The sequence below is a fragment of the Anser brachyrhynchus genome (genome assembly GCF_964034855.1).
Source record: "Anser brachyrhynchus genome assembly, chromosome: 8".
Taxonomy (NCBI): Eukaryota; Metazoa; Chordata; class Aves; order Anseriformes; family Anatidae; genus Anser; species Anser brachyrhynchus.
The window spans coordinates 25,233,907-25,260,271 of record NC_137702.1 but is presented as its reverse complement, the minus strand read 5'-3'; the positions used below and the strand labels follow the sequence as shown (position 1 = coordinate 25,260,271).

General features: G+C 38.0%; 1 protein-coding gene across 1 annotated transcript in view; it reads right to left on the bottom strand.

The window, feature by feature from the left end:
• The window catches only part of LOC308198916 (uncharacterized protein), an 802,411-nt gene that overhangs the window by 357,584 nt on the left and 418,462 nt on the right, over positions 1 to 26,365 (bottom strand). The window contains exon 9 of the mRNA XM_080602160.1: positions 10,585 to 10,645. Within this exon, the coding sequence (XP_080458286.1) occupies positions 10,585 to 10,645 (61 nt within the window). The remainder of the gene's footprint in view (positions 1 to 10,584; positions 10,646 to 26,365) is intronic.

The window sequence follows — 26,365 nt, the reverse complement described above, 5'->3', positions numbered from 1 at the left end:
CTATACCATATCACTAAGCTCTACATCTAAACGTCTCTTAAAGACCTCCAGGGATGGCGACTCAACCACCTCCCTGGGCAACCTAACAACCCTTTCGGTAAAGAAGTACTTCCTAATATCCAACCTAAACCTCCCTTGGCACAACTTTAGCCCATTCCCCCTTGTCCTGTCACCAGGCACGTGGGAGAATAAATGAACACCCACCTCTCTACAGCCTCCTTTGAGTTACCTGTAGAGAGCGATAAGGCTGCCCCTGAGCCTCCTCTTCTCCAGGCTGAACAAGCCCAGCTCCCTCAGCTGTTCCTTGTAAGACTTGTTCTCCAGACCCCACACCAGCTTCATTGCCCTTCTCTGGACTCTCTCGAGCACCTCCATGTCCTTCTTGTAGCGAGGGGCCCAAAACTGAACACAGTACTCGAGGCGCGGCCTCACCAGAGCCGAGTACAGGGGGACAATCACTTCCCTGGACCTGCTGGCCACGCTGCTTCTTATGCAAGCCAGGATGCTGTTGGCCTTCTTGGCCACTTGAGCACACTGCTGGCTCATATTCAGCCGACTATCAACCAATACTCCCAGGTCCTTCTCTGCCAGGCAGCTTTCCAACCACTCATCTCCCAGCCTGTAGCTCTGCTTGGGGTTGTTGTGCCCCAGGCGCAGGACCTGGTACTTGGCCTTGTCGAACTTCATGCAGTTGGCCTCAGTCCATCGGTCCAGCCTATCCAGATCCTCCTGCAGAGCCTTCCTTCCCTCGAGCAGATCAACACACGCACCTAACTTGGTGTCTTCTGCAAACTTACTGAGGGTGCACTCGATCCCCTCATCCAGGTCATCGATAAAGATATTGAAGAGGATTGGCCCCAGCACTGAGCCCTGGGGGACTGCACTAGTGACCGGCCTCCAACTGGATTTAACTCCATTCACCATGACTCTTTGGGCCCGGCTACCCAGCCAGTTTTTAACCCAAAAAAGCATACGCCAGTCCAAGCCACGAGCAGCCAGTTTCTTGAGGAGAATGTTGTGGGAAATGGTGTCAAAAGTCTTACTGAAGTCAAGGTAGATCACATCCACAGCCTTTCCCTCATCCACTAAGCATGTCACTTTTTCACAGAAGGAGATCAGGTTTGTCAAGCAGGACCTGCCTTCCATAAACCCATGCTGACTGGGCCTGATCGCCTGGTTGCCCTGCAAGTGCCCCGTAATGACACTCAATCTGCTTCATGATCTTCCCTGGCACTGAAGTCAAACTAACAGGCCTATAGTTTCCCAGGTCTACCCTCCGGCCCTTCTTGTAGATGGGCATCACGTTTGCTAGCCGCCAGTCGACTGGGATCTCCCCTGATAGCCAGGACTGCTGACAGATGATGGAAAGCGGCTTGGTCAGCTCTTCCGCCAGTTCTTTCAGTACCCTTGGGTGGATCCCATCTGGCCCCATCGACTTGCGTACATCCAAGTGTTGTAGCAGGTCGCCAACCATTTCCTCATGGATTACGAGGGCCACATTCTGCTCCCCATCCTCTTCCACCAGCTGAGGGTACCGGGTATTCAGAGAACAGCTGGTCTTGCTGCTAAAGACCGAGGCAAAGAAAGCATTAAGCACCTCAGCCTTTTCCTCATCTCTCGTCACTAAGTTTACCCCCGCATCCAGTAATGGATGGAGATTCTCCTTAGTCCTCCTTTTTGTGTCTATGTATTTACAAAAACATTTTCCGTTATCTTTAACAGCAGTAGTCAGACTGAGCTCCAGATGAGCTTTGGCCTTTCTAATTTTTTCCCTGCACAGTCTTACAACATCCTTACAGTCCTCCTGAGTGGCCTGCCCTCTTTTCCAAAGGTCATAAGCCCCCCCCCTTTTTTTTTTCCCCCCTAAGCTCTGGCCACAGCTCTCTGTTCAGCTAGGCCGGCCTTCTTCTGCGCTGGCTTGTCTTTGGGCACATGGGGACAGTTTTATACATGCCTAACTTCACACAGCAACAAAATTCTTTCCAGAGTAAGCTTTTACACTACTACTTAGTTCTTCAGGTGTTTATTTCCTTTAAGATATTTGTATCATGTATTAATCATGCAACATGAGGCCAAGGCCAGCCGTCTCGGAGCCGGCCCAGCCATAGTGCCCGCCCATGAGTTACAGGGGGCCTTCGGGCCCTTGCTTTGCCAGGGGTGGCCCGTGGCAGCGGCACAACCTGGAAGCACCTGCTAGCGAGGCTGACGTGGCACGGGCTTTGCCAGAGCAACAGTGACTGCTCCCAGGCCCTCTGCCTAGAGAAAGGCTGCGGGAGGCAGCGCTGCCCACCGCCGACAGGGACGGCCCCCAGAGGGTGGTGGAGTCCCTGTCCAGGCACTGTTGGGCAGAGGGAGGGGACAAAAAGACATGAAGGGTTGAAAGCGAGTCCCAGTTTGGTGGTGTGGGCAACCCTCCTCCCTCACTTCCCCAGGTGCCCCTCCATGATAGGTTTGAGGCCCTCAACAGACTACTGCCTGCTACTGATCTTTTTACTGGGTCTGACTGGGATAGAGTTAACTTTCCCTGCAGCAGCCCATACAGTGCTGCGCTCTGCACATGTAGCTAGAACAGCATTGGTATCACACAGAATTGTAGGAGTTGGAGGGGACCTCAAGAGATCATCGGGTCCAACCCCCAACACCAGTGTTGGGCCTACTGCTGAGCAATACTGGCACAGCATCAGGACTCCCTCTAACCCCCCAGAGCCAGCAGGCTGGGGGTGGGCAAGAGGTGAGGAAGGAACATCACCAGGGCAGCTGACCTAACCCAACCAGAGGGATATTCCATACCTTGTGGTGTCACACTCAGCAATAAAAGGTGGAAAAAGGAAGGAGAGGGGAGGGATAGGCTCTCGCTGTGAAAACGTCTGTCCTCCTGAACACATTGAGCTAAGCACATTGAGGCCCTGCTTCAAGGATGTGGTCAAGCATCGCTCATTGGTGGGGAGTAGAGAGTAATTTCTTTCCTCTGCACTTCCACACGGCCATTGCTTTTTTCTCCTTTAGTTAAATTATTTATTAATAATTTTCCCTTAATAATTATTTTTCCTTTAATTATCCTTATCACAACCTGTGAGTTGTTTCTTGCCTTTTCTTCTTCCCCTCCTCTTCTGAGGAGGTTGGTGTGAAAGAGTCTGGGGTGCAAGCTATTTTCTCTTCCCTCCTTCCATTTTCGGATGATGACATGGGACAGAATTGAAGGATCCAGTCCATAAATGCTTGGCTATGAGACTGGTGCTACAGGCAGGGCTCTGTGTTCTTTGGTAATGTCTGGTTTTATAAGACACCAGGCCTGACAGTAATATGTGGGAAAGGTTTATCTCACAGGGACAAAAAGTTTCTGGGACAGGAATTAGCAGGGCTCAGTTGGAGAACTTTAAACTAGATTCAAAGGGGGATGTGGTTGTAACTGGGCTTGCACTGGTAGGGCAGCACTCTAGTATTGATGAAGACTGGGAGGCCTCCCACCCCCCTACGGTGAATTCAGTGTATGATCTGGTAGCAATTACAGAGACATGGTGGAACAGCTCACATGACTGGAATGTGGTCATGGACTGTTCTGTCATTCCCAGGAAAGACAGGCCAGCAAGGCAAGGTGGTGGAGTTGCTTTTTATGTGAGAGAGCAACTACAGTGTATTAAGTACTGTCCAGGAGCGGATGAGGTGCAAGTTGAGAGTCTGTGGGTGAGAATTAAGGGGCAGGCTAGCATGGGTGATACTGTTGTGGGTGTCTATTACAGGCCACCAGATCAGGATGAGGTAGTTGATGAGGCCTTCTGCAGGCAGCTGATAGCAGCCTCTTAATTACAGGCCCTGGTTATTGTGGGGGATTTTAGATACCCTGATATTTGCTGGAAGGCCTACTCAGCCAGCCATCTGCAGCCAGGAGGTTCCTCCAGTGCATTAAAGTGCTCCCCATTCACGTATCCCCAAATGGTAAACAATGCACTCACAAAATCAGATTTAATATATTTTGATATATTTTTACAGTGTGCTTAAACAGCAGAGTGCACATGTAGCTAAATAAGCCCCATTTAAAACCAGCTACCTTATTTTCTAGCATATTTTATACACACTAGAATATTTTTTCTTACACTAATGTGAACAGTGTAATGGGAATGTTAAGTTCATGATGCCCTATTACACTGAAAAGTTCTGATGACACATGGATTTGTACACTGAACTATAATGTTAATAGTTCATCTATACAAGTACGGTACTAAAACATAAAGAGAGTGTCTTAAGACACATCCTGAAAAATACCACATGTGCAGAATCAAAATTAACGTATATCTTTTCTATCACCAACACAGACACTCTAGCTGCCTTCCAATCCAGCAACTCCCCAGAAAACTCTCAGAAGTTAGAAAGACTAATTATAGACTAGGGAACAATAAACTAAGAACACCTTAGTATTCAGGAAAGTGCCACACCAGTAACTGTTCTAAAAGCAAAAAGTAGGTTTTGCTTATATTTTAAAAACTGTATATGACTAATTGATTACAACATTCAAATACAAAGAACATAACTTCTGAATTACATAAGATAAAGTATTAATTAAAACTTTCTATTAATATTTAATCAAATTACACATGCCATAAGAATGATACTTCAGAAATATTTTGTCTTACCTGCAATCTTGAAGTAAATGACAGCTCTCAGGATATTGTAGTAGTGTTATCACATATGGTGAAGTTAAACGGCTGATGTAAAATTCACAAAAGGAGGGAGAAAAAAAAAAACAACTTCTGGTACTTCTGTCATGACTCTATCGATTTGATTTGATGCTCCTGAAGCACAAGTTCTAATTTTTTATGACTATATATTTTCAGCTGACTCAATAGATACCTAATGAGTCTAAGGAATCTTGGATCCGCCACTTAAATTGCCCTTTTTCTTCTGGTGATAGCCTCTAATTCTCATGCCTAAAGACACACAGAGGAAAAGGCTACACCTACTTTCCCTTTGGAGCTAGCTGGCACCACAGGTGATGGCATTTTAGTTAAATTCACTGTGTTATTGATTGCAGAGTCACTTGCAAAATGGCTCCGTGGGCTGCACCTGTGAGACAGGACACATCACACCTCATACCCTGACAGAACCCAGGTTTATAAGAACTTTCCATCCTCTTCTGGATGGAGGTGTTCTGGTCCTATCACAAGTTTAGGTGATTGCTACTTCTTTTAGTGACAATGCAACACCTAAAGATAGAGTATTATTTCTGCTGTGTAATGGAATTTTATTCTTGTTTCTCTAGAAAGAGCTGGGTTGTGGATACACAGCACCCTGATAGCAAGTTCACAAGGAAAGGTTTTAGTGTGCTGTCACTGCATTTGGTTCATTCTACTCAGTGTCTACCAGGACTGTCAAAGCAGCAAGTTTGTGCAAGACCTAATACTTAGATCAAGTCTCTATCATGTCTCATCCCAATTTTACTTCAGTTATTTCACTGCCCAACAAAACAAACCTCTTATTGCTGTCTTGAGTACTGAGAAAAAATAATACACAATTAGACACTTATCCTCTCACCTGCCCATTCTCAGATTACCTTGTTTTTGCCACCAGTCCTCTGGTGGAAAATTCCTCTGATGAAGTAAAAGATGGTGTGGCAGTTGAGGTGGGAACCTGTGGTGGTTTTACTGTGCTAGGCAGCTGAACACCACAACCGCTCTCTCACTCCCCCTCCTTAGATGAGGAGGGGAAGAAGTAAAGGAAAGAACAACTCATGGGTTGAGATAAGGATGATTTAATTAAAGGAAAAATAATTATTAAGGAAAAATTATTATTAATTAAACAATTTAACTAAACAATTTAACTAAACAATTAACAATTTAACTAAAGGGAAAAAAAAAAGGGAAAGGGGGAAAGGGAAAACTAAACAGAACAAGTAAAGGCTATGTGGAAGTGCAGAGGAAAGAAATTACTCTCTACTTCCCACAAATGAGCGATGCTTGACCACGTCCTTGAAGCAGGGCCTTAACGCACGTAGCTGGTGTTCGGGAGGAGGACAGACATTTTCACAACGAGAGCCCACCCCTCCCCACTTCTTCCTTTTTCCACCTTTTATTGCTGAGTGTGACAGCACAAGATATGGAATATCCCTTTGGTTGGTTTAGGTCAGCTGCCCTGGTGATGTTTCTTTTCTCACGTTTTTGCCCACCCCCTAGGAGGGTTAGAGAGAGTCCTGATACTGTGCCAGCACTGCTCAGCAGCAGACACAACACTGGTGTGATACCACTGCTGTTTTAGCTACAAGTGCAGAGCACAGCACTGTATGGGCTGCTGCAGGGAAAGTTAACATCCCAGGCAGACCCAGTACAGAACCTAATGGTTTCTGCAGCTCTGTTCCTCAGTGGTCCTGGCCTGCTCAGGTGCACTGCTGGCAGCAGACCACGGGCCCCTTAGGCATGTCCCCATTCTGGCTTGGCAGCTGCAACAAGAGTTTCCTCAGGACTGTCCCCACTCTGGCACAGCAGTGGTTGTGGCAGCCTTTCCCTCAGGACTGTTCCCGCTTTGGCAAGGCAGCAGTTGGGGCAGCCCTTCCGTCAGGACCGTTCCTGCCCTGGCATGGTGGCATTTGGGGCAGCTGTTTCTTCAGGATTTTCCCAACTCTGGCAAAGTGGAGGTTCACTTTGTGAACCGCGTGAGTGGCAGTTGTGGCAGCCCTTCCCTCAGGACTGTTCCCACTCTGGCCTGGTGGCATTTGTGGCAGTCCTTACCTCAGGATTGTCCCCACTCTGCCAAGGAGGTGGTTGTGGCAGCCCTTCCCTCAGGACTGTCCCCACTCTGGCAAGGTGGCAGATGTGGCAACCTTCCCCTCAAGACTGTTCCCACTCTGGCACGGTGGCAGTTGGGGCAGCCCTTCCTTCAGGACTGTTCCCACTCTGGCAGCAGTTCCCTCAGGAGGTAGTCGTTCCCTCTGTGTGGAGAGCACCTACTGTAACAGCTGCAGTCTCCTTAAATATGGAGTGCTACATACCTCCCCGGTGAGTAATTTTGACATGAACTGGCTTTTTTCTTCTGGTTCTCTCTGCAGCAGGGCGAGCTGGAAGCCAGTGTGACTGGTACATGCCAAGCCTGTCACCAGCCACCTCTGCAGCCCCCTGCCCCTTTGTGCCTGCAGCCCATGCCAGCTGCAAGCCCCTTGGTGGCCTGAGACCAGGCTGTCAGGGGAACACTCAAACTAGGCCCTTCCCACCAAGGTTAAATCCTTGCCTCCTAATTTGCAATGCCAACAGGAGACAACAGAAAAAAAACACAATTGTTGAAAGTAGAGAGGCTTAGAGTAAGATTTTAAAACTGTTTCTGTCTCTATGGACTTATTCTTAGAATGTCTGAAAAAAATTATCCATGCTGTGGAAACAGACTGATAACTCAGGAAAATGAAAAGGTCACACTGATTTTGAAAACTTACCCTTTGAGTTAAACTATTTTACATCAGTGGAGGACTCACACCCCATATATTCTGAGTAGTCTACATTTACAGCAAATTGTGTTTTATTTTGAATAATTGCTTGTTCTTGGCTAAGATAATTGTGGTTCAGCACTAGCAGCATATAAAGTCATAATCCTTTATCACTTCAGTGCCATCACACTCTCTTGTAATTCATCTTGACACGTAATAGGCTAATACCACGTAATACCACTATATGATTTGTTTTTTCAATTGTTTATACCTCAGTAGAGCACAATGAACACCTGTATTTGAGAAATGGAAGATTTTCAAGGACCTGAGCCAGATAAGCTTTAAAGCAGGAGGTTAGACCCTCAGCTATATAAAATGAGCCTTGATTAAGCAATTTCTCTACTAAGAATCTAGTCCCTATTTTGCAAAGTCAGAGGAAAAAAAATAGAATTGTTTGTACTTTATTTATACTTTCTATTTTAAATTAGCATTTTTATAACCTTTGTCTCCTAAGAATGGACTTGGTAACCATTAGTGATGAAAATCATGACTTTCAGAAAAGGCAAGGAAAATAATTAAGATGTATGAGGGGAAAGTGTTGTTTTTTTTGTTTGTTTGCTTGTTTTTTGTAATGACATTTCTTTCTTTTCCAGAAAACGTACCTTGCAATTTCTAACAAACAGGAAAAAAATCACTACATTTCAAAGCTCAAATCATCTACCAATTAGTTATTACCATCAAAGAAGACTTCTAGATACAATGTGTCTAAGGTTGAAAATGTGCTCCTTTCATATGACTTAAATAAATTCAGTATTACTATCTGTATTTAGATCAAAGATGGAATGAACAGAGTAAGAGAGAGAGAAAAAAAATCTGAGAAAGGAAGAGAAACAGAAGCAAGGGAGTAGATCAAAACCATAGACATAGATATGAATATAAGGCTCACCTGCATTGAACCATTCAGTTCTAAAGTTCATAGTATCTTATAATTAAATATATCAAATATAAGTTGTTTATAATTAACTCCTTGGTGATTTTAAAAATACATCACTTTAAGTAAAAGCACTTTGTAAATAAACCAATTATGCTTTTTAAAAGAAAAAACAGTGAGTATTAAGGAACTGTTAAAAAGTTGCATTTATTTCACTTTATTTTCACTAGCTTCATTTTTATTAAGAATAGTACTGTCCCACTCCATATAGATTCTTAATGAAAGTCAAGTTCATCAGTCCTGGTGCTATGACATCTATGTTGTTAGAGAAATCCTTTTTCAGTAACAAAAAAATTATATTTTTTATTCATTTTTTATTTTAAGCCAGATAAGCTTAGAAAGTACTTCTGTTACTTATATCCACTTGGGTATATCACACATGAATCGCTAGAAGACAAAACAGAAAGAAAAATTTTAAGCATTTAGTTGTATAATTACTGAAGTTACATTTCGATCCAGTTTTTGAAACTGTGGAATTAAGGCTTAAAAATATAGTGACCTGGCTAATCTCTTCTTGTTACAAAATGCAGAGGCAAAATGAAACTTACTGTACACCAGTCTTCTTCAAATGTACTAATCAGAATCCATATGCTTCCCACGTAGAAGTGAGTGTTACTGAAACAACCTTCGTGACATAACTCCTGCTTGACTTTGGAGCCAATTTTCAAATTAAAAATTTTAAAATATGGAGCTAGCTGGAATGTAACAAAGTTTATTGTTGATATTGCTTATGCATAAAAAATCTGACGGAGCACAATAATTCATTTTAAAGCAGTGAAAAAGCCACAAAATTAAAGCACCTTATTTTACTGGCGCCATAACAGCGATCATGCCATCAGCAATGTAACAACCTATGGGTCTAATAAAATTCAAATTCAGCTGAAAGACCTTTGTAAAATTCTGTGCCTTTTCAAAATAGCCTGTTCCAAACTTTTCTAAATTACTATTGTATATCAATACAGCAAATATTTTCTTTAGCATCATCAGTTATTTTTACTGTGCTTTTCAAAGTCAGAACAAAGGAAACATAACTGGTGTACATACTCAAATATGGAATATTTTTAGACTTAGTCTTTATTAATTTGTGGCTTATCAAAGGATGACAAAAATTGATAAGCAAGCATTTTCATAATTGTCACTGAATATCAGGCACTTGTTATTCCATACATTGATAATGTTGTCAGAGAAGACTTGCTCAGAATGTCTATGATGTACTTTTATTCCAGTATTCAATCATAATCAACAATTCTCGAAGTAGTAATAGTTCAAAATGGCCCCAAGGCCCCATAAAACAAGAACTGCTGAGCTCTGTGACCTTGATCTTTAGAAAAGGTAAAAAGATTTTAGACTGGATCTGAATAGTAATGTTGACGAGATGCCATTTAACAGTTTTAGAATTTTGAAATATAATGTGTGATAATTTTAATACAAGCATTTAATGGCTTTTTAACTTCTACTGTGGAACTTGGTGTTTCTAATTAGATATAATTGGATCTAGTTTATGGTACACGGCCACTAAAGAAACAAGATAAATGCTGCAGGAAAGGAGTATGACCTTTTCATTATTGCTTTGTCAGGACATCTGTCAAGAGATTTTTACTCTATTCCAAAGCAGTCAGACATTTCAATGAACTGTATTAAGGTATAGCCAGTTCTTGATAGGAAGAACTATGTTAGCCTGTAAAATTCATAATGTACTATAGTCAACAAGATACTGAGATGCAAGGTACATAATAAAATAGAATTTGTCTTTTGAAGTAGAAAAGGTCAACAATTTAGTGCACTTTAGAAGGGAAGACATGGATGGACAACAACAACAACAAAAAATCCATATCCCTGCCAATATTATTAGTGATTATACTCTAGAATTTATTATAGAAATTTATTTCTGAAACCATTTTAATAAGCAATTTTGTAATACCAGCCATGAAAGGCAAATGGCAGCTCAAGATTTACGGAAGAAAGAATAGACAGAGGCAGACGGTTTTCTTGCAAAAATAAAAGGCATTGATTTATCAAATTTTGGAGAATGTAATAGTTATGACGGCTTTTAGGAAGCTGCTAAAACCATTCTGTCATCTCAGGTTAACATGAATTGTTTCAGAGACAAAAGAGGCATGACAGTCCCCCAAAAATTAATAACCTTTTTCAAGTTCTAGTTATTACAGTGGATACAAAAGTGACAAACCAAACATGTTCCAGCATCCATGTGTATGTTTTCTAATCTCTTCAGATTGCTTCTGAGAGAACTGCAAAGAGTAAGAGAAAGATACATGTCAGTAGTATTAACAGTTCTCTCTATTGGGAAAGTTTTAGAGGCTTGCTAATCAAAAATGTCATGAGATTGAACAAGTTAAAACTTAATAGTAATTACCTGCTACAACAACACAGCCTCAGACAAACATTTGCTACTCACAAGTAGTTACGCCTTCATTCTAAGCAATATACAATTGAAACGTTTAGAATGTTCACTTTTTTCTTCTGGAAATTAATTGTATTTACACTACAGCTGTCTTTCTCTTTTCTCCTTGTGTTTCATTTCACTTCTTACATCTATCATATAATTAAACCTCCAATCTTGTAAATGATGCTATGCTGAAAGACAGCTGAATCCCAAGGACCATCCCTTTGAGTCCTCCTACTTCTCATTCTACAGCTGAGACCTGAGACGCGTTCTTTGGAAAATAAATTTCTGGATTTCTTTTCCTTTTCTCTTTTCTAAGTTAAAGAATTTATTTTTATACCTTCCTATTTTGGTGAATGCCTTCGATTTTCAGAACACATAGGTGCCAGGACATATTTAGTATAAGATGGTTATTAAAACTCTATGGGTTCAGCTCTACATTATCAATGTTACAGGACTGCAGAGCCCCAAAAGCTATATAAATCCATATAGGTCATTACTGTAAAGAAGAACTGCAGGAGTTCGTAGCTTGTTTATCAATACACTAGGGAACAAAACAAGAAGGAAGAGTGCTTCCCAAGGTGATATTAAGTGTAATTTCAGACAGACAATATGATTAACCAAGTATTTCCTTTCTTGTTTAATTCTATATGTTTCTAATGCTGTCTGACACCTTTGTGAGCCCTTTTGTCTTTACCTTCCCTCCAGCACACACAAAGAAACACTCTGGGAGCCATACTTGGTTACAGACCCAGTAGCCTGGCTCATTGTCATTTTCTGGAAAGAAGTCATGCTTTGACATGTCCAGTTACTATTATTTCCTTAAACTTTTCACAGAGTCAGGCTGAATTTTCTGAGGCAAACACCCACAGGACTACTGCAGCTGTCTCTGCTGTGAAAGTTTTTTGGTGACAGGTATGACTTACAGCTTGACATTCTACAAATAGTTTACAATAGAAATTACTCTCAGTCAGGAGAACAGACATTCCTACCTCAGCAATTAAACAATCTGTGGTTGCAAACTTTATTTTGCAACAGTTGTGAGGAACCTCGAAGTGAGAAAAGGATAACAGAGCAGTTGTCTAAACCTGGCTTGGCTTCAGCAGAAATAGCCTCACAGGCTCCACAACCTCTGCCTAGGCTGGGCAGAGCATCCTTTCCGTTGTGTGTCACAAGCAGCCCACATCCAGCTAGAGAAGAGACAGTGCATGGTGCAGCACCAGGGACCCACACCTGGGTATGTGTATGTGACCATGGCACCTTCCTCACCAGTTTGTGGATTATCAGGCTGTAGGGAGCAGCAAGGTACACATAAAGCTGGGATGCCCACAGCTCTAACAGGATGTGTATGTAAATACGGGGAACCACATCCCAGAAGTGTATAGGTACTTGCAACCCACGTATCCTGCAAGAGGTGGAGCATTCACATACTAGTAGTGTGCATATGACTGGATCATTTGAGAAACAGTTATAAAAACTTTAGAAGATTATAGGTCTTCGTTAACATTTTGTAAATGCTATTGTAGCTATGTTGAATGGCTCACTGATAACCAGTTAATAACATTTTGCTAACAAATCACTAAGCTGCTCCTATTCTGATCTGGTCTAAACCACAAGTTGAGCAGTTTTCCCTGTGACAGCCTACCTCTCATTTGTATTATACACAAAACTTCATTCTGTGCACATACCCACAATAACTATGGCGTATGAAATGGAAAGAAAAAACACCTATACTACCTCTCCTTGCTACAATTATTTATCCTGTGCTTGGAAGACCTTCGAGCTCTCTATTTGTCTAAATATGTCAGCAGAGATACAGCTATCTGTAGCTTAAGTTATTTTGGTAAGAAAAGAAATGAGGATGTAGAAGAGCTCTTTAAGACACCATTCTCTTTTACTAGCGCTTTTCACATTTTTTTTCAAGTGCTTCTGGGTCAATAAAACTCTTAGGCAAAAGAGGTTCTGGCAGGACTTGGAACTAGGGTAAGTAGATTTCTACCTTCAGAGGACAAAGTAGAGATCTGAAAGCACCTACAGAGAGAAAATGAGAAAAAGTTGCTTCTAAGATTAAATAAATCTACCAAAAAAGATCTTTTACAAGCATAAAATGCTATTAGGTAAAACTAACTGGATTCACAAAAGAAATAACTTACAAACAAACAAACAAACAAACAAAAACTAACAGTAACCTGACAAAACCAGAGTAAAACAACCACTGATACCACAGCTATGGTATATTGTTCACCATTTGTACATTTTCTGTGAAGATTTTGTGTCTAACCAAAAGTAATTCTCCAACCAAACTAGAGGCAATGGAGTTAAGGTGAAATCTTTTTGAATAATTATATAGTTCTGTCATAATAATTAGAGGATCGTTATGATCATTCAGATCTTAGAATATAGCCATCTGCCTAATACTTATTTCTCCTACCACTGCTAATGCCTGTCTTTGCAATGCAGAAGAGGTTTTTCCTCAAGCTCCATTATATTTTAACTAAAAGGTTATAAATATGCAGCATTTACAATCCTTTTCATGAAATGTTGGAAATCGCATGAAATCAGTTCAAGAGGAATTAAATACTGAGGAAATTAACTCAAATAAATAGATCAATTCTATTTAATGTTTATTGAGATTTAATGTAGTGGTCACTAACTCTGAATTCATAAGATATTTTATAACTACTGTTACATCAGCTAATTCTGCTTTGCATTATGTCTGCATGTGTTAACCTTTTTTCCAATGTCATTGAAGCATTCCACTTAGTCTGAACAGCTTTTGATTACTTTGTAGAGAGGAGTAAGTAACTTATGTCACACAGTGGCTACACATTTCAATTGCAAGAATCACAGACAGAAAGAAACCACAATGGATGTAACTATTTAAGTTTAAAGGGATCCAGTTGTGAAATAAACTTGCAATAGCGAGTAGCTGCACTGTCTTTGACAATCCTTTTTGTTATACTTGAACTTAATGACAGCCCTATCCTTAACACTGTCATACAAGTGAACAGCAGTCTCTTGTCACAGCATTTGAATACCTACAACAAATCAACTGAGGCAAAATATAACTCCAGAAAACTTTTGTTTTAGGATATCATGAGTACCTTAATATCCCTAAAGACTTTGAAATTACTTTTAACTAAATGTTTCTTCAACAAGTTCCCTGAAGTTTGGATCTTGACTGTGGCCAAACTAACACTTTGACCAGTGACTTTCTTACTAAGGGGAAATGAAATAATTAGTGATCATATTTGCAGATACATAAAGATTGAGACAGAGATTAATGTAGTGGAACAATGACGATGAAAAGTAATCTTTGTTATTCGGCAAACAGGGCACAAACTATTTGGTAAATAAGGCACAAGCAAGAAGTATTTACCTTTCTGAATAGCTATTATGCATACTATCAAACTAACAAAATTGAATAACCTTCTTAAGCAATAAGAAACTATACTGGGAAGAAGTAAAACCAAAAAGAGCCCTGAGAATCATGAATTCACAATTTTCAATGCCGTAGAAAGTGCTAAATTGCTGCATGTTAACAAAAGTGCAGCTTTTGCTGCATGTTACCGAATAAAACAGCTATTTAAAGTCTTTATTTACCATTATATTATTGATATTGGAATAGTGTCCAGTGTCCAAAATGGAAAAAAAAAAAATGTTGGAGAAATTGGAAGGGTTCGACTGCAGATGTTGAAGGTTTGGAAAGTCTGTAAGACTGAAGCATTTTGATCTATTTATTTTTCTCAAGAGAAGATGAAAGACTGACATGTTAGTAATATATAAATAACTATATGGAGAATAAAAAGTGTAGGAATTAAAACTCTGAACGTTCTTATTTTGTTGTTTAAAATTGACATCTAGACATGTTTTCCTCTTTTTTTTTACAGGTCAAGAGGGAGAGATTAATGCTAATACTGGAGTTTGTACATTGTCTGTTTGCTGCACTCATCTGATATTGTAAGCAATTACAAATATATTACTGCAGTTTGTCATTGTGATAGAGATTAGCAAAACTGCATATTTTTAATATATAATATGCTTATTTCTATAAATAACATTGAATTTATATTCCATACAGCACTATTGTTACCTACCGATGAATTCTTCATTTAGACACTTATATATAAATACATATGTTACACCTTCCTGCCTGCTTTCAAGGATGAAAAGGTTTTATTTAGACTAAGTGGAATAAATATAATTATTTTGCATAGAAAAAAAAATATTGTATAATACATTTAGAAAATTACTATACAATTATATTTAAGATCTTCAAAAAACTTAAGTTTTGTTCCTTATTACTAAAATATCCTTTGAATTCTTGTTTCATCGTCTTCTAGGAATAAAATCAACCAAATCGCTTGAAATTTTAGAAATATAGAAGACCACAGAAAAGAATTGCAGAAATTATAAAATTAATGAAGATTAGATATAGCACCATATTCTTTGGAAAAAAGATTAAAGTTTTGGTTGGTGGGGATTTAACTGCCCTCTTGACTGTTGTTCTGGATTTGTAAGAGTTCAGTTCTGTTACTTGTACCTCAGGGTACAGAAGTGACAAAGTTCTTGCAGCACTTCTTTCTGACAAAGTGTTACTTTGGTCAGATTCCTTTACTACAGAATGTCCAAGCAGAGATGTCAGGAAGAAAGTTCAGTGTAGGACCACTTCAAAATAATTGTTTACTACTCAGAAAACTATTACTAAATATGTTTAATGACCCTGAAAACAAGAATCAATCAAAACCAAGGAAGAAAACCAAATGGACCAACAGTTCACCTCAAGTTAATTTAAATCTTACCTTGATAGCTGCTTTTGTTAATTAACATAGACCAAATGTGTCTGTACTGTGAGTTGTTAGCCTCAGGGTGCAGTTACCAAGAAATGTCAAAGAGTACTGAAAAACCTCTTATTATTGATGGGTTTATGACATTTTGACCATAATAGTGCCTTGCCTCCTTTTTCTTTTTGTTGTGACAGATAAGCCTAAAAAAAAAAAAAAAAGTTTGAAACCAAAGATAAGCAAGCAGCAAAATGTCTGATGGTGATTTGATGCTTATCTGAGTTGCCATACCTTCTGAGACAAGTCAGTCTCTCAAGACTTACAGTTCTTCCAAATTTCAGGCAGTTCAGAAATAACAGTTGTTTATTATTATTATTATTGTTGTTGTTTTGTATGTTGGCACTTTTGTCTGTCTCTGCAGACTCCAGCTAAGACCTGCAAATGCATAGCTGTGCACAAGTTAAAAAAAAAAAAAAAAAAAGTTATTTAACAGTTTAACAGAATTCTGTATTTTTAAAAGTTATTTGATTTTTGACAACTGTTATCACTTTTATTCTGGGGGCCCTCACACGCCATCACAGGTTATCTGTATTACTTGCCAGCAATTAAATACTGTTATTCACATCACTTGCTTCTGCATCTCCTCACAGCTCATAACAATAGAAAATCCATAAAACAGGTCAAGTGATGCACAATGCAATTGCTCACCACTTGCTGACCAATGCTCCTGAGCAGCAACTGCCCACCACCACCAGCGAATTCCCCCCCAGTTTTATTCTTCAGCAGGACACCAAGTGGTATGGGACATCCCTTTGGCCACTTTGGGTCATCTGTCCTGGTTCTGTCCCTTCCCAGCTCCTTGTGCACCCCCAGAATCCTCACTGGCAGGGCAGCATGAGAAGCTGAAAAGTCCTTGACTCAGTGTAAGCACTGCTCAGCAACAACTAAAATATCAGTGTGTTATCAGCATTATTTTTCTCCTAAACCCAAAACATGGTAACATACCAGCCACTATGAAGAAAATTAACCGTCTCAGCCAAAAACAAGTGCAGAAGTATAGAAGCCAGTGAAAGGAACTGTCTCAAAGACAACATTTATAGGAACATATTTCCCTTTCCTTGTTTCTACTGATTCTCCCACAACTGATTATAACCAAGAAGATCAAACTGTGTCTACAATTTTTAGATTTTATACTTGCATTTATACTATAAGTTTACCAGCATGGTCAGCAATAAATAATCAACAATAGCCCATCCACTTGCTCCTTTATTTTGAATAATTACTTTTGTGTATAATTACTTTGTATTGGATTGAACAATCAATTAAAACAAAATATACCCATTTAACAGTATCTACATTCTTTGAAGATTTAAGCTTTTTTTTTTGCTTCCATACTATAATAGTTTTCAAGTCCTAAAGCTGCAAGCAGAAGGCCCCCATGTTTCAGAATATTCCAGCTTCTGCCAAACCATATGGCACATCTTTATTTAAGTGTTATTTTCATGTTCAGCACAAATTCTTTACATTAATGCTGCATTTGTCTTTGATATAAAGTAGTTTGATATAAAATAGCTTAACTAAAAGTTAATCTAGTAAGTTTTCTAAGCACTGTAACTGTAATACTTCAGCACCAAACTTTCCAATTGGGACATTTTTAATTCATAGTAGAGTTACAGTGATTTTAGGAAATCATTATCAATAAATTTAGAAGCGTTCTGGTTAGTGGAATCAATGCCTCTTCCTATTTACCTTCAAGAGAATGTTTTGCTTCTAAGCAAGTTATATCCCAAAGGACTAAAAGTTGTATTTTAGCAGGCTCTCCAAATGTCTTTTGTCTGAAATAATTGCAAATGTGCTGGTTGCTTTTACAGCATTTAATCTGACTTCAACTTCTGCGCAAAGATCCATGAAAGACATTTTGGATATACAGTTTCCTTGGGGAAACAAATCCATTGTTTGAAAATAAATCACATCAAGATTTCTATGCAAAAGCTAATACACTGCAGTTTTAATGTTAGTCTGACAATACCTTACTGTTCATGCCATGCATTTTGTTTATCCTCATCAAGCTGGACTTGACTGAAAGTAGGTGACACTTTGAGTGTTCCAAACAGACTACTAGCAGGTGGTTGTGTCGAGAAGACTTTTTGACAAACCTCCCTGAGGTACAAGTAACAGAAGTTAGCACTCCATCCCAGGAAGAATATCATACTCGTAGTCAATTAGCACTTTTGGAAACGTAGCATAGAGTTTGGTGTTTCTGGCAGCAACATTATCCATAAAACAACATGCAATCTGCTTATAGAATTGCTAGGCAAAAATATCATCCTCTTTGTTTGATCTAAATGCAGGACTGTTCCAAGTGAATATTTGCCTGTTTTTGTTTGGTCGGTTGATTGCTTTTGCTTTCAGATGTATTTGTTCAAGTATGCCTTTCCTGCAAACTAAAAACACAGGTTTGAATCTATTCCACTGAATCCAAATTTCATTTGGTTTCTTGACCTACACGAAAGTGCTGTGCATCTTTCTGATATTAGATTAGATATTTATGAACTGACTTTCCACTAAAGAGTATCCCTTTTTCAAGCATGGTAACTTACTTGTTCAGTATAATCTAGCAACTTACTTCTTCCCAGTCAATAAATATTTTATTAATGCACAATAAAAACATATATATACTTCTCTAATGCAAGGTCATTTCTTCTCTCTAGCACAGTACTTTTTACCTTTGAGAGTCAAGCCATTCCTTCATTCCCCGAGGCTACATTTCACTTCTGTTAATCTAATGGAGATAGCTGTGGGTCCTTTTTCCCAGATCAGAAACATCAAGATAAGAACAGATTCATATAACAAAATAAAGTATAGCTTTTACAAGTGTACATTCAAGTCTACTGAGTCTCCATTGGCCTCCACAGCGGAAACATATCAGTCACCTATCTAATTCCTTTCTCAAAATTTTCCTATCAGTTTCTCCATCCGTAACCTTTTCCTAATTTCACAAGAGCTTCCTTCGCATTCTCTCAGATCATCACTTGTCTAACAGATCACAATGCTCTGATCACCTCAAACCACAGAGCACTCAACAAGTTTTTTCTCCTTGGAGACTGAACTGTCAGCCCCTAGTTGAATTATTTGTGGGATGACACTGTTATGGATTTTAACCAGTCCCTTAGATTTAAGAAAACTTTAACACTACAGATCTGAACATTGCATTAAAATTAGGAAAGACTCTCAGCTGCTGTGCTTTACTTTCTTTAGGGAACTTCAAAAGAGTAACGAGAGCTAAAGTAACTCATTCCACATGTAGACTTGAAATCCTCCTGTTCTCCAATTCAGTACATACTGGCAATGAACCAAGCTTGATTAGGCCTACTTCATCCAGTAAGCACTAGGTAGCATGCACTTCAATAAAACAAAATTGCTCCATGTCTTAATTCTGAAAATTCTTAACGCTACTACTATTTGTAAACTAGGTTTCATGTCAACTTCATTAAACAACTAATGTGATTTGGGGGCACTTGGAAGTGGAAGATGTATGCTACAATACAGAATAAACAAATATGATTCATGTGCATCATCACACAAGCACTTGCAACAGGCTGAAATCTAAATGCAAAACTCTCAGATTTTGCCCTTTAAAACTACAGAAAATAGTAATAAAAGGCAAAAGAGAGAAAGAGAAGCTTTCAGATGTTAAAAGTAAGCTGCCTCATAAGAACAGTCATTTTATTCCTCTGTGTGACAATAACTTCAGCAAAAAAGGGCATCTTGCTGTTATGGGCTTAAACATAGGTCAGACTTCTGCAGTGAGCTGAGGACTGATGGAGGAACATACGTTGTTCTCAACTTTAAACTAGCCAAAGAGACAATTTGCTCTTGGGGTAAAAGTGATAGATAACTTAAAATCCTTTCAGTTCTTGGACTCACTAGATGTGGTCACCTAATCCTTTCTGTTCAGTTGGAATAAATCACTTTGTTGTAAACAAAATTTCTTAGCATATCAAAGCATATCTGGAGCACCTGAGCTCCAGATTTAAGGTACTGTATTGAATCAGCTTGAGCACAAACCAAATCCACAATTTTCCTGTCTTCTAAACAGTACTCTGAAGTGTTCTGTGTGCTTTATCCCTAAAACCGTCAAAGACTCACTTTCTGTTCTAACAAAAGTAAGTATTAAAACACTGATGTTTTCCTTGAAAAGAGGTCTCATTTTCTAGTCAGTCCTGGTCCTAAACTAGTGGTTTTCGACTGAATAAATTTCTGCGATCATGTTTTGCATGTGGACATGAATCGAAGTGTACTTTACTGATCTATACTCCTACATCAGAAACAGTGCAGTCGGAGTAGTGCACCATTGTGCTAAAGCATCATTGTGCTAAAGCACCATTAGCACAGCACCATGTCTTGCAAAATGAGCTCAAGGCTGTATCTATCCATACAGATATTCTCTAAAATGTATTACAGAATTACTGAAAAAAATGATAGCCACCCAGCCTGGAAACATTTCTTCCACATCCAAATGGGCTAGAAGAAAATTAAAGGTAAGCTTTTGGAGCACAGTTGTATGAAAAGGCACAGAATTCACTCACTGTATTGTACAGCCAAGAAATACTAAAGTCATGCACATAGCCAATTAATTAATCAACCCATCTTCTAACTCAGTGCAACATATTTGATGTATTTCCTTATTCAGTTCCAGAGAAGACAAAATTAACTCATAGTGAAACTGGGTTAAGGGAATTATGCACTTATTTAATTTGCTCTACCTGGAAGAAAATGATACTGTTCCCATCTGACTGGACATGCAAAATGCTAGTTGTACATAGTGTGTATTGCTTGTAAGTAATGCCTGCACCTTCTACTGTATGTACACATAGTGAGATAGCTGGTAGAAATAACCTCAGTAGAAAAGGACTATAAAAACAAAGTACTGTGTTATATTTTTCTAAGCAACAGAAGTGTGTTCTTGATTCTAATCTGCAAGATACCCAGCAAGAATACTTTACACCAATATATCAATTAAGTAGGAAGTGTGGTTTTTTTTTTTCTTAGTTAAATGATAGTAAATAAAATTCCATTTAATTGATGCATGTCTAGTTAACAGAATATCAAATCAAGTTATTTTTTAAATGTAGGATCAGTTTATATTCTTTCCCTATTATCATGAGGCTATGTTTTTAGTTTATTCAAAGTATGTTTGCCTGCACTGCAAAAACTCATGGTGGTTTTGGCCAGTAGACCAGTTAAGGATACTACATACCTGATCCACAGAACCAAATATAATCGCAAAATTTTGTGAGTACAGTTATATCACAATATTTTTTCCCTTCTTAACTGGGAAGCTCAAAAATATATCTTTGGAAGGGTTTGCCAGGCACAGTAAGAGCAGAAATCAAAGAAAATACATCAATTAAGGTGTACTTTGTAGAAAAGAGGTTTTCTCTCACACTACTTGGTGAGATGACAGCGATTCTGTAAGATATCAAAATACATTGTCGAATGTAAACCATTTACTGTGCAATGATTATTTACAATGACCTGCCCTGATATGTCTACACGTCATTCAAGAAAAGGTAAAAATGAGGTGGTGGAATACAAAACACTATGCAATGATCAATGAGGAAAACTAAGAAGGTTAATTGTTAGATAATATTCAACCTTTAGAACCAAAGAGAGGATGACCACAATCAAACATGAATAATTTATCTAAAGATAAAACATTTAGAACCACCAAAAATGAGCAGCTATTCTGATCTAATTCGTGTCCCCATTTAAGTACTGATTGACAGTCTTGCACTACAGGACATTCTGTAATGGATAATCCAGACTGCAGTAAAGTGAGCATTACATTGTTTCCCATTTAAAAGACATACTGCTTTTCTCATTCAAAATTTTGTATGCACCAAGCAGACTAATTATCTGATAATAGCTTATGGGCAGCAATACTGTTCCTATTCACAGCAAAGCTGGTAAAAAATGCAAAGTTATCATAACCTCTTTTTTGGTAGAAGTATGATACAGGTCCGAGTGATTTCAAACAAGGCATACAGTTAAAATCATATTTGTCTTTCAAAGAAGAGGTGATAATTTTTCACTCTGTTTTGCTTTTCATGTTTGGCCTATTTAATTAAAACTTGTATCCAGGAGATTTGATTCTCTTAATGTTACAGCACAGTTGTTAGTTCTTAACTAGTTAAGACTAGTTATTTGTTTGTTCTATCTTTCTTTCACCTAATAAATGAAGTACTGTACTATTGGAAGAAATATTATTTATACATAAACCATTAAATCCCCGACAAGCAAATAATATCCTACAATCAATTTCAAAATATAGATAGAATATAGTGAGCTCTAAGGCAAATATGAGAATTGTGTATTTATTTTTTTTTAGTAGCATGTTAGCAATGATTATTAGATAGTATTATTTCTGATGTTATTTTAGTGGGAAATTATTACATCACTCATGTACATAGGTCAGTTCAAACATGTGCCTCTTCCTGTGCCATATTCTTTTCTCTCCTTCACACCAGACTGTCCAGGGAAGCATATGTAACTTGGGTAAATGCTACTCATTTCAACTCAACTTGTACTTCATTGCTTCGCTAAATGCAAATATTGAGGAGGTGAGGAAGTCATTAACAAGACCTTTTTCTGGATTTTGGGTGGTAGTTGAGCATATATAGACAGCCAATTTATTACTTGTTTTCTTAGGAAATAAAGTAATTCACCATTCAAATTAAGCCACTTGTAATCACTTCATTGGTTAGTTCATGAAGCATAGCATTTCATCACTATCCATCCAGGCAGGATAACCCGCTTTCATTAAAAAGGAAGGGAACTTGTCCTGCTTCAGGTTATGTGACAAGACTCAGCTCCTACAACAGGCATTAGGACTGATGCTAGGTTTGTGAATGCTGTGTCTGCTGTGTCAGGACAGGTGACAGATCCCTGGCCTCTGTTTATACTTCAGAATGATTCAGGGCTGTAATACCTGAAGACAACCAAACAGTTCTTCTTCTAATTATTTGTATGAGCACTATAGAAACACTAGCAATACCTACATTGTGTAAAGAGATGAGGCTCAGAACTATTTTTGTAAGAGTTTTTTTCCTTTACTTATCAGCCCTTCTGAGAGTGATACATCTATTTGTTGATATCAAATATTGGATGAATATGGCTTTTGGGGTTTTGGACCCCATGTGACAACTGTATAGAGGGTACTAATTAGAATCATAGAATCATTCAGGTTGGAAAAGACCTCTAAGATCATCTAGTCCAACCTTTACCTTCAGACAAGATGGAATGCCCCCTGTGCCACTGTAAATGTAAGGCCTTGCTATATGTGCATATTAACAGGAAAGAACCATTGATTATCAAAGCCACTATTTTTTTTCTAGAAAGATAATATTGTGGCATAATTTCTGTGGAGTTAGATCACTATATTTTTTCCTTAATATAATTTTAGAACCATGAGATAAAAGCAGTTGCAAGAGACTTGGATAAACAAGTCTACATACAGAAATAAGGATATACTACCTTTTGAAGGAGCATATAGATATACTATCTATAGTATAGAGATATACTATCTTTTTTTACTGATGATTTGGTATTGTTGGGATAGTAATTGGTATATTATTGTTATAACATGAATTGGCAATAAGATGCCTAACTACGTTAACATATTCCAAGTGTTTAGGAAACACAGGAAAACATCCTGATGAAATGCCCATTTATGAGTTTGACAGCCTCTGTAAATGCAGAGGAGGGCTGAAGCAGATAAAAATATACAATTCAAAGTTCAGACACAAAATTGTACGTTTTAGCAATTGTATGTTGGTAAGATGCTAGTTCGGTCGTACAGCATCCAAGACAGTTAAATTTGTTTCATGGCAGCAGTCTCAGGAAATAGCATACAAGAATAGCGTTCTGTATGTTAGTGTGGTGGATAATGTCACCTGTTGAAAAAATTCCCATTTGCAATGTGTGCTTACTTCTAAATGTAAATGGATGGAAAGTCACTGCATCTTAATGGACATGTTGACTCATTTATGGCTTAGTTGGATTTGCTAGCTGTCTGTTGCTTTTATTTTCTTCTGCCTATGTTTGGAAGGCTAACTCAATCAGCACACTGAGGGGAAGTATTGATCTCTTGAGGAGATTACTTTCCAGTTGGTTAACTTCAGAAGAGAAAAAAATAGCTGTATCAATGTGTTTTAGAGTCTCTCAAACCTGATCATCCTGTAATGTCGGTACACAAATTTTGGTTTAAACTTTAATGCTAGGCATTATTTAATCATAATTTTAAAATTTTAATTTAGTGGTGTTGTTGTTTTCTTTATCTTTTCTAATCCACAATGTATCTTCCTAGGCATTTAATACATTTGGTACGTGTGAAAAAAAAAAAAAGAAAAAAGGAATCGATCCTGCTTGTAACTATGTTTATTTTGCTTTTTTTCTTAAGTAGACGTATGGTTAAGAGAAATCTGAACACAGTTGATCGTTGTTTTGACTGCAACAATCTTTAATTAAAACCAGTGCTTCTGAACTAAATTTTTTTCTCTGAAGGGAAAGTTATTAATCTCAGAGATAAAATATTGTTTGTTCAACCATCTACAATGCAATAACTTTCACTGGTCAATCATTCAAACACATTATTTGTAATTTTTTAGGATTTTGTACTTTAAGTAATTTCCATGCGTTAAGTTTTATATAAAATACATTAATTTCACATCACATATAAAGGCCAGAATACATTGAAGGCAAGAGTCTTTTTTCTCAGTGTAACATAAGGGATAACATATAGAGCTCAAAGGAGCCAGAGTATGATCATGTATGTTAATGTAAACTACTAAAATCATGTCAGAATGGCCACTGAACTTAAAGCAGCATACAAGAACTTCAGCTGAGGGTCCCAAATTTTTGGATATTAAACTGAAAATAATCTATATCCAGAAATTTTACTTTTACCTCATTACCAGTATACAGATACACTTAATTGGAAAGCAAACAATCTAACAGGGAAATTGGAGGCTAGTTAGATTAAATTTGCAAGCATCTAAGTTTTATGCAGCACATAACTGTCTTGTATTGCTAGAGTATCATATACTGTTAAATTCTGCTTTCTCTACACATCAAAAACATTTCACATTTTTCTAAGATGGGAAAAATCAAGAGTGTTCTGAGAATAATAGTTTTAATTAGAAATTCTCTCCTAAGTAGCATAAAATGGGAATTTTGATACTACGATCTATTTATCCTCTCAATCAAATGAATTTCAGTTAAGGACACAGCTCCTACATTGTGGTTTACTGTCAGGGTTGCAATCCAAAAGATATATAGCAACAAAACAAAGAAACGGATGAACATGAAAGTGGAAAAGGTAGCAATGATAGTTATCAATATCACAGTGTCAAACAGTGATAGTTTTTTTTTTTTTTTTTTCCCTGTTACACAATATCTAGAACAGTAACTTTGGCTGCAAACTGGTAAAATAATAAAAAAGGTAACAATAAATGAAGTAGCTGTGAAAAATATTCTTGGATTTCACACTACTGAGCTCTCCTTTGCCTAGAGGCCCATTTTGTACAATCCCAGCATTTGTTATCGTGTATTTATCTCGCACATATATGTTTAAAAAGGTCACTATTCCTAGTAGTAATCATAGAATCAGATTTAACTGTTATAAGGTAAAACTTTATAGATTTCTATTATCCCACTGCTCAGAAACTCAGATCTCAGGCTAATGTTAACATAACCTTTTATAATTTAAACTCTTCTACCAGAGGGCTTCTTCCTGTATACTTATAATTTAATGATAAAGAATACTTCCCTGAAAAATTACAGTATGGCAGCAGACATTTTCTTCTGACCCCAGGAAGTCATTCAGCAACAGAAAATCCCTCAACTCTACATTAACATCCTATGGAGATTTCAATAATAGGCTGTCAATGCTTTCAGTTTCAACGGTTACTGAAGAGATGACTTGTCAGCAGATTAACTGAGATCCTAATTTACTGGAATTGTCTCATTGTCTGTATATTTTAGTACTTCCTGCAAATGAAGATTTTTTTTTTCCTTTCCCTATCTGACAAGTGTTAATGAAATTGCATTCAGATTTAATTGTATTTAACTATTTGTGCTTGAGGACATCTTGTTTTACCAAACTAGTTTTCAAAGAAATTGCCTTTTTCAGAACATCTTCATTATTTTTGTGTGAGAACTCTGAGATGTATTGCAAAATAACTGAGCACAATATGTCCCTTTTATTACCATTTTCTATGACTCCTATTGTAAAGTGAAATTGAGTCCTCATTCAATTCAGTTATATTTGCATAAATATGTCACCAGAGGGTAAGGTAAGTTAAGGTAAGGCAAGGAAAGGACCTTTATACAGACCACAACAGCTAAAATTAACACATGAGCCTCTTGCATCAGGAGTTATCAGGTTAATTCCTTTTCTGGGGTAGCTGCCCCTTTTAAAACAATATATCTACTACTTCAGCCACTACCTTTTAGATCACATGTTGGGATCAGTAAGTGAAATGTAATGACCAACATTACTCAGAAGATCAGAATATGAGAATAATATATTCTGACTGACATTTTAATTGAAGAACACTGTCAGAGTATATTTTAAAACACTGAGCAGATTCCTTAAACTAAGTAAATAAATAAGAGAGGTGTGCACAGGTATTCAAGAATATTTGGGAGAGATTTTTTTACTCTGAACTGAAAACATCAGAATTTCCAGGATTTCAATTCCTAACCCATAAAACAGAGAT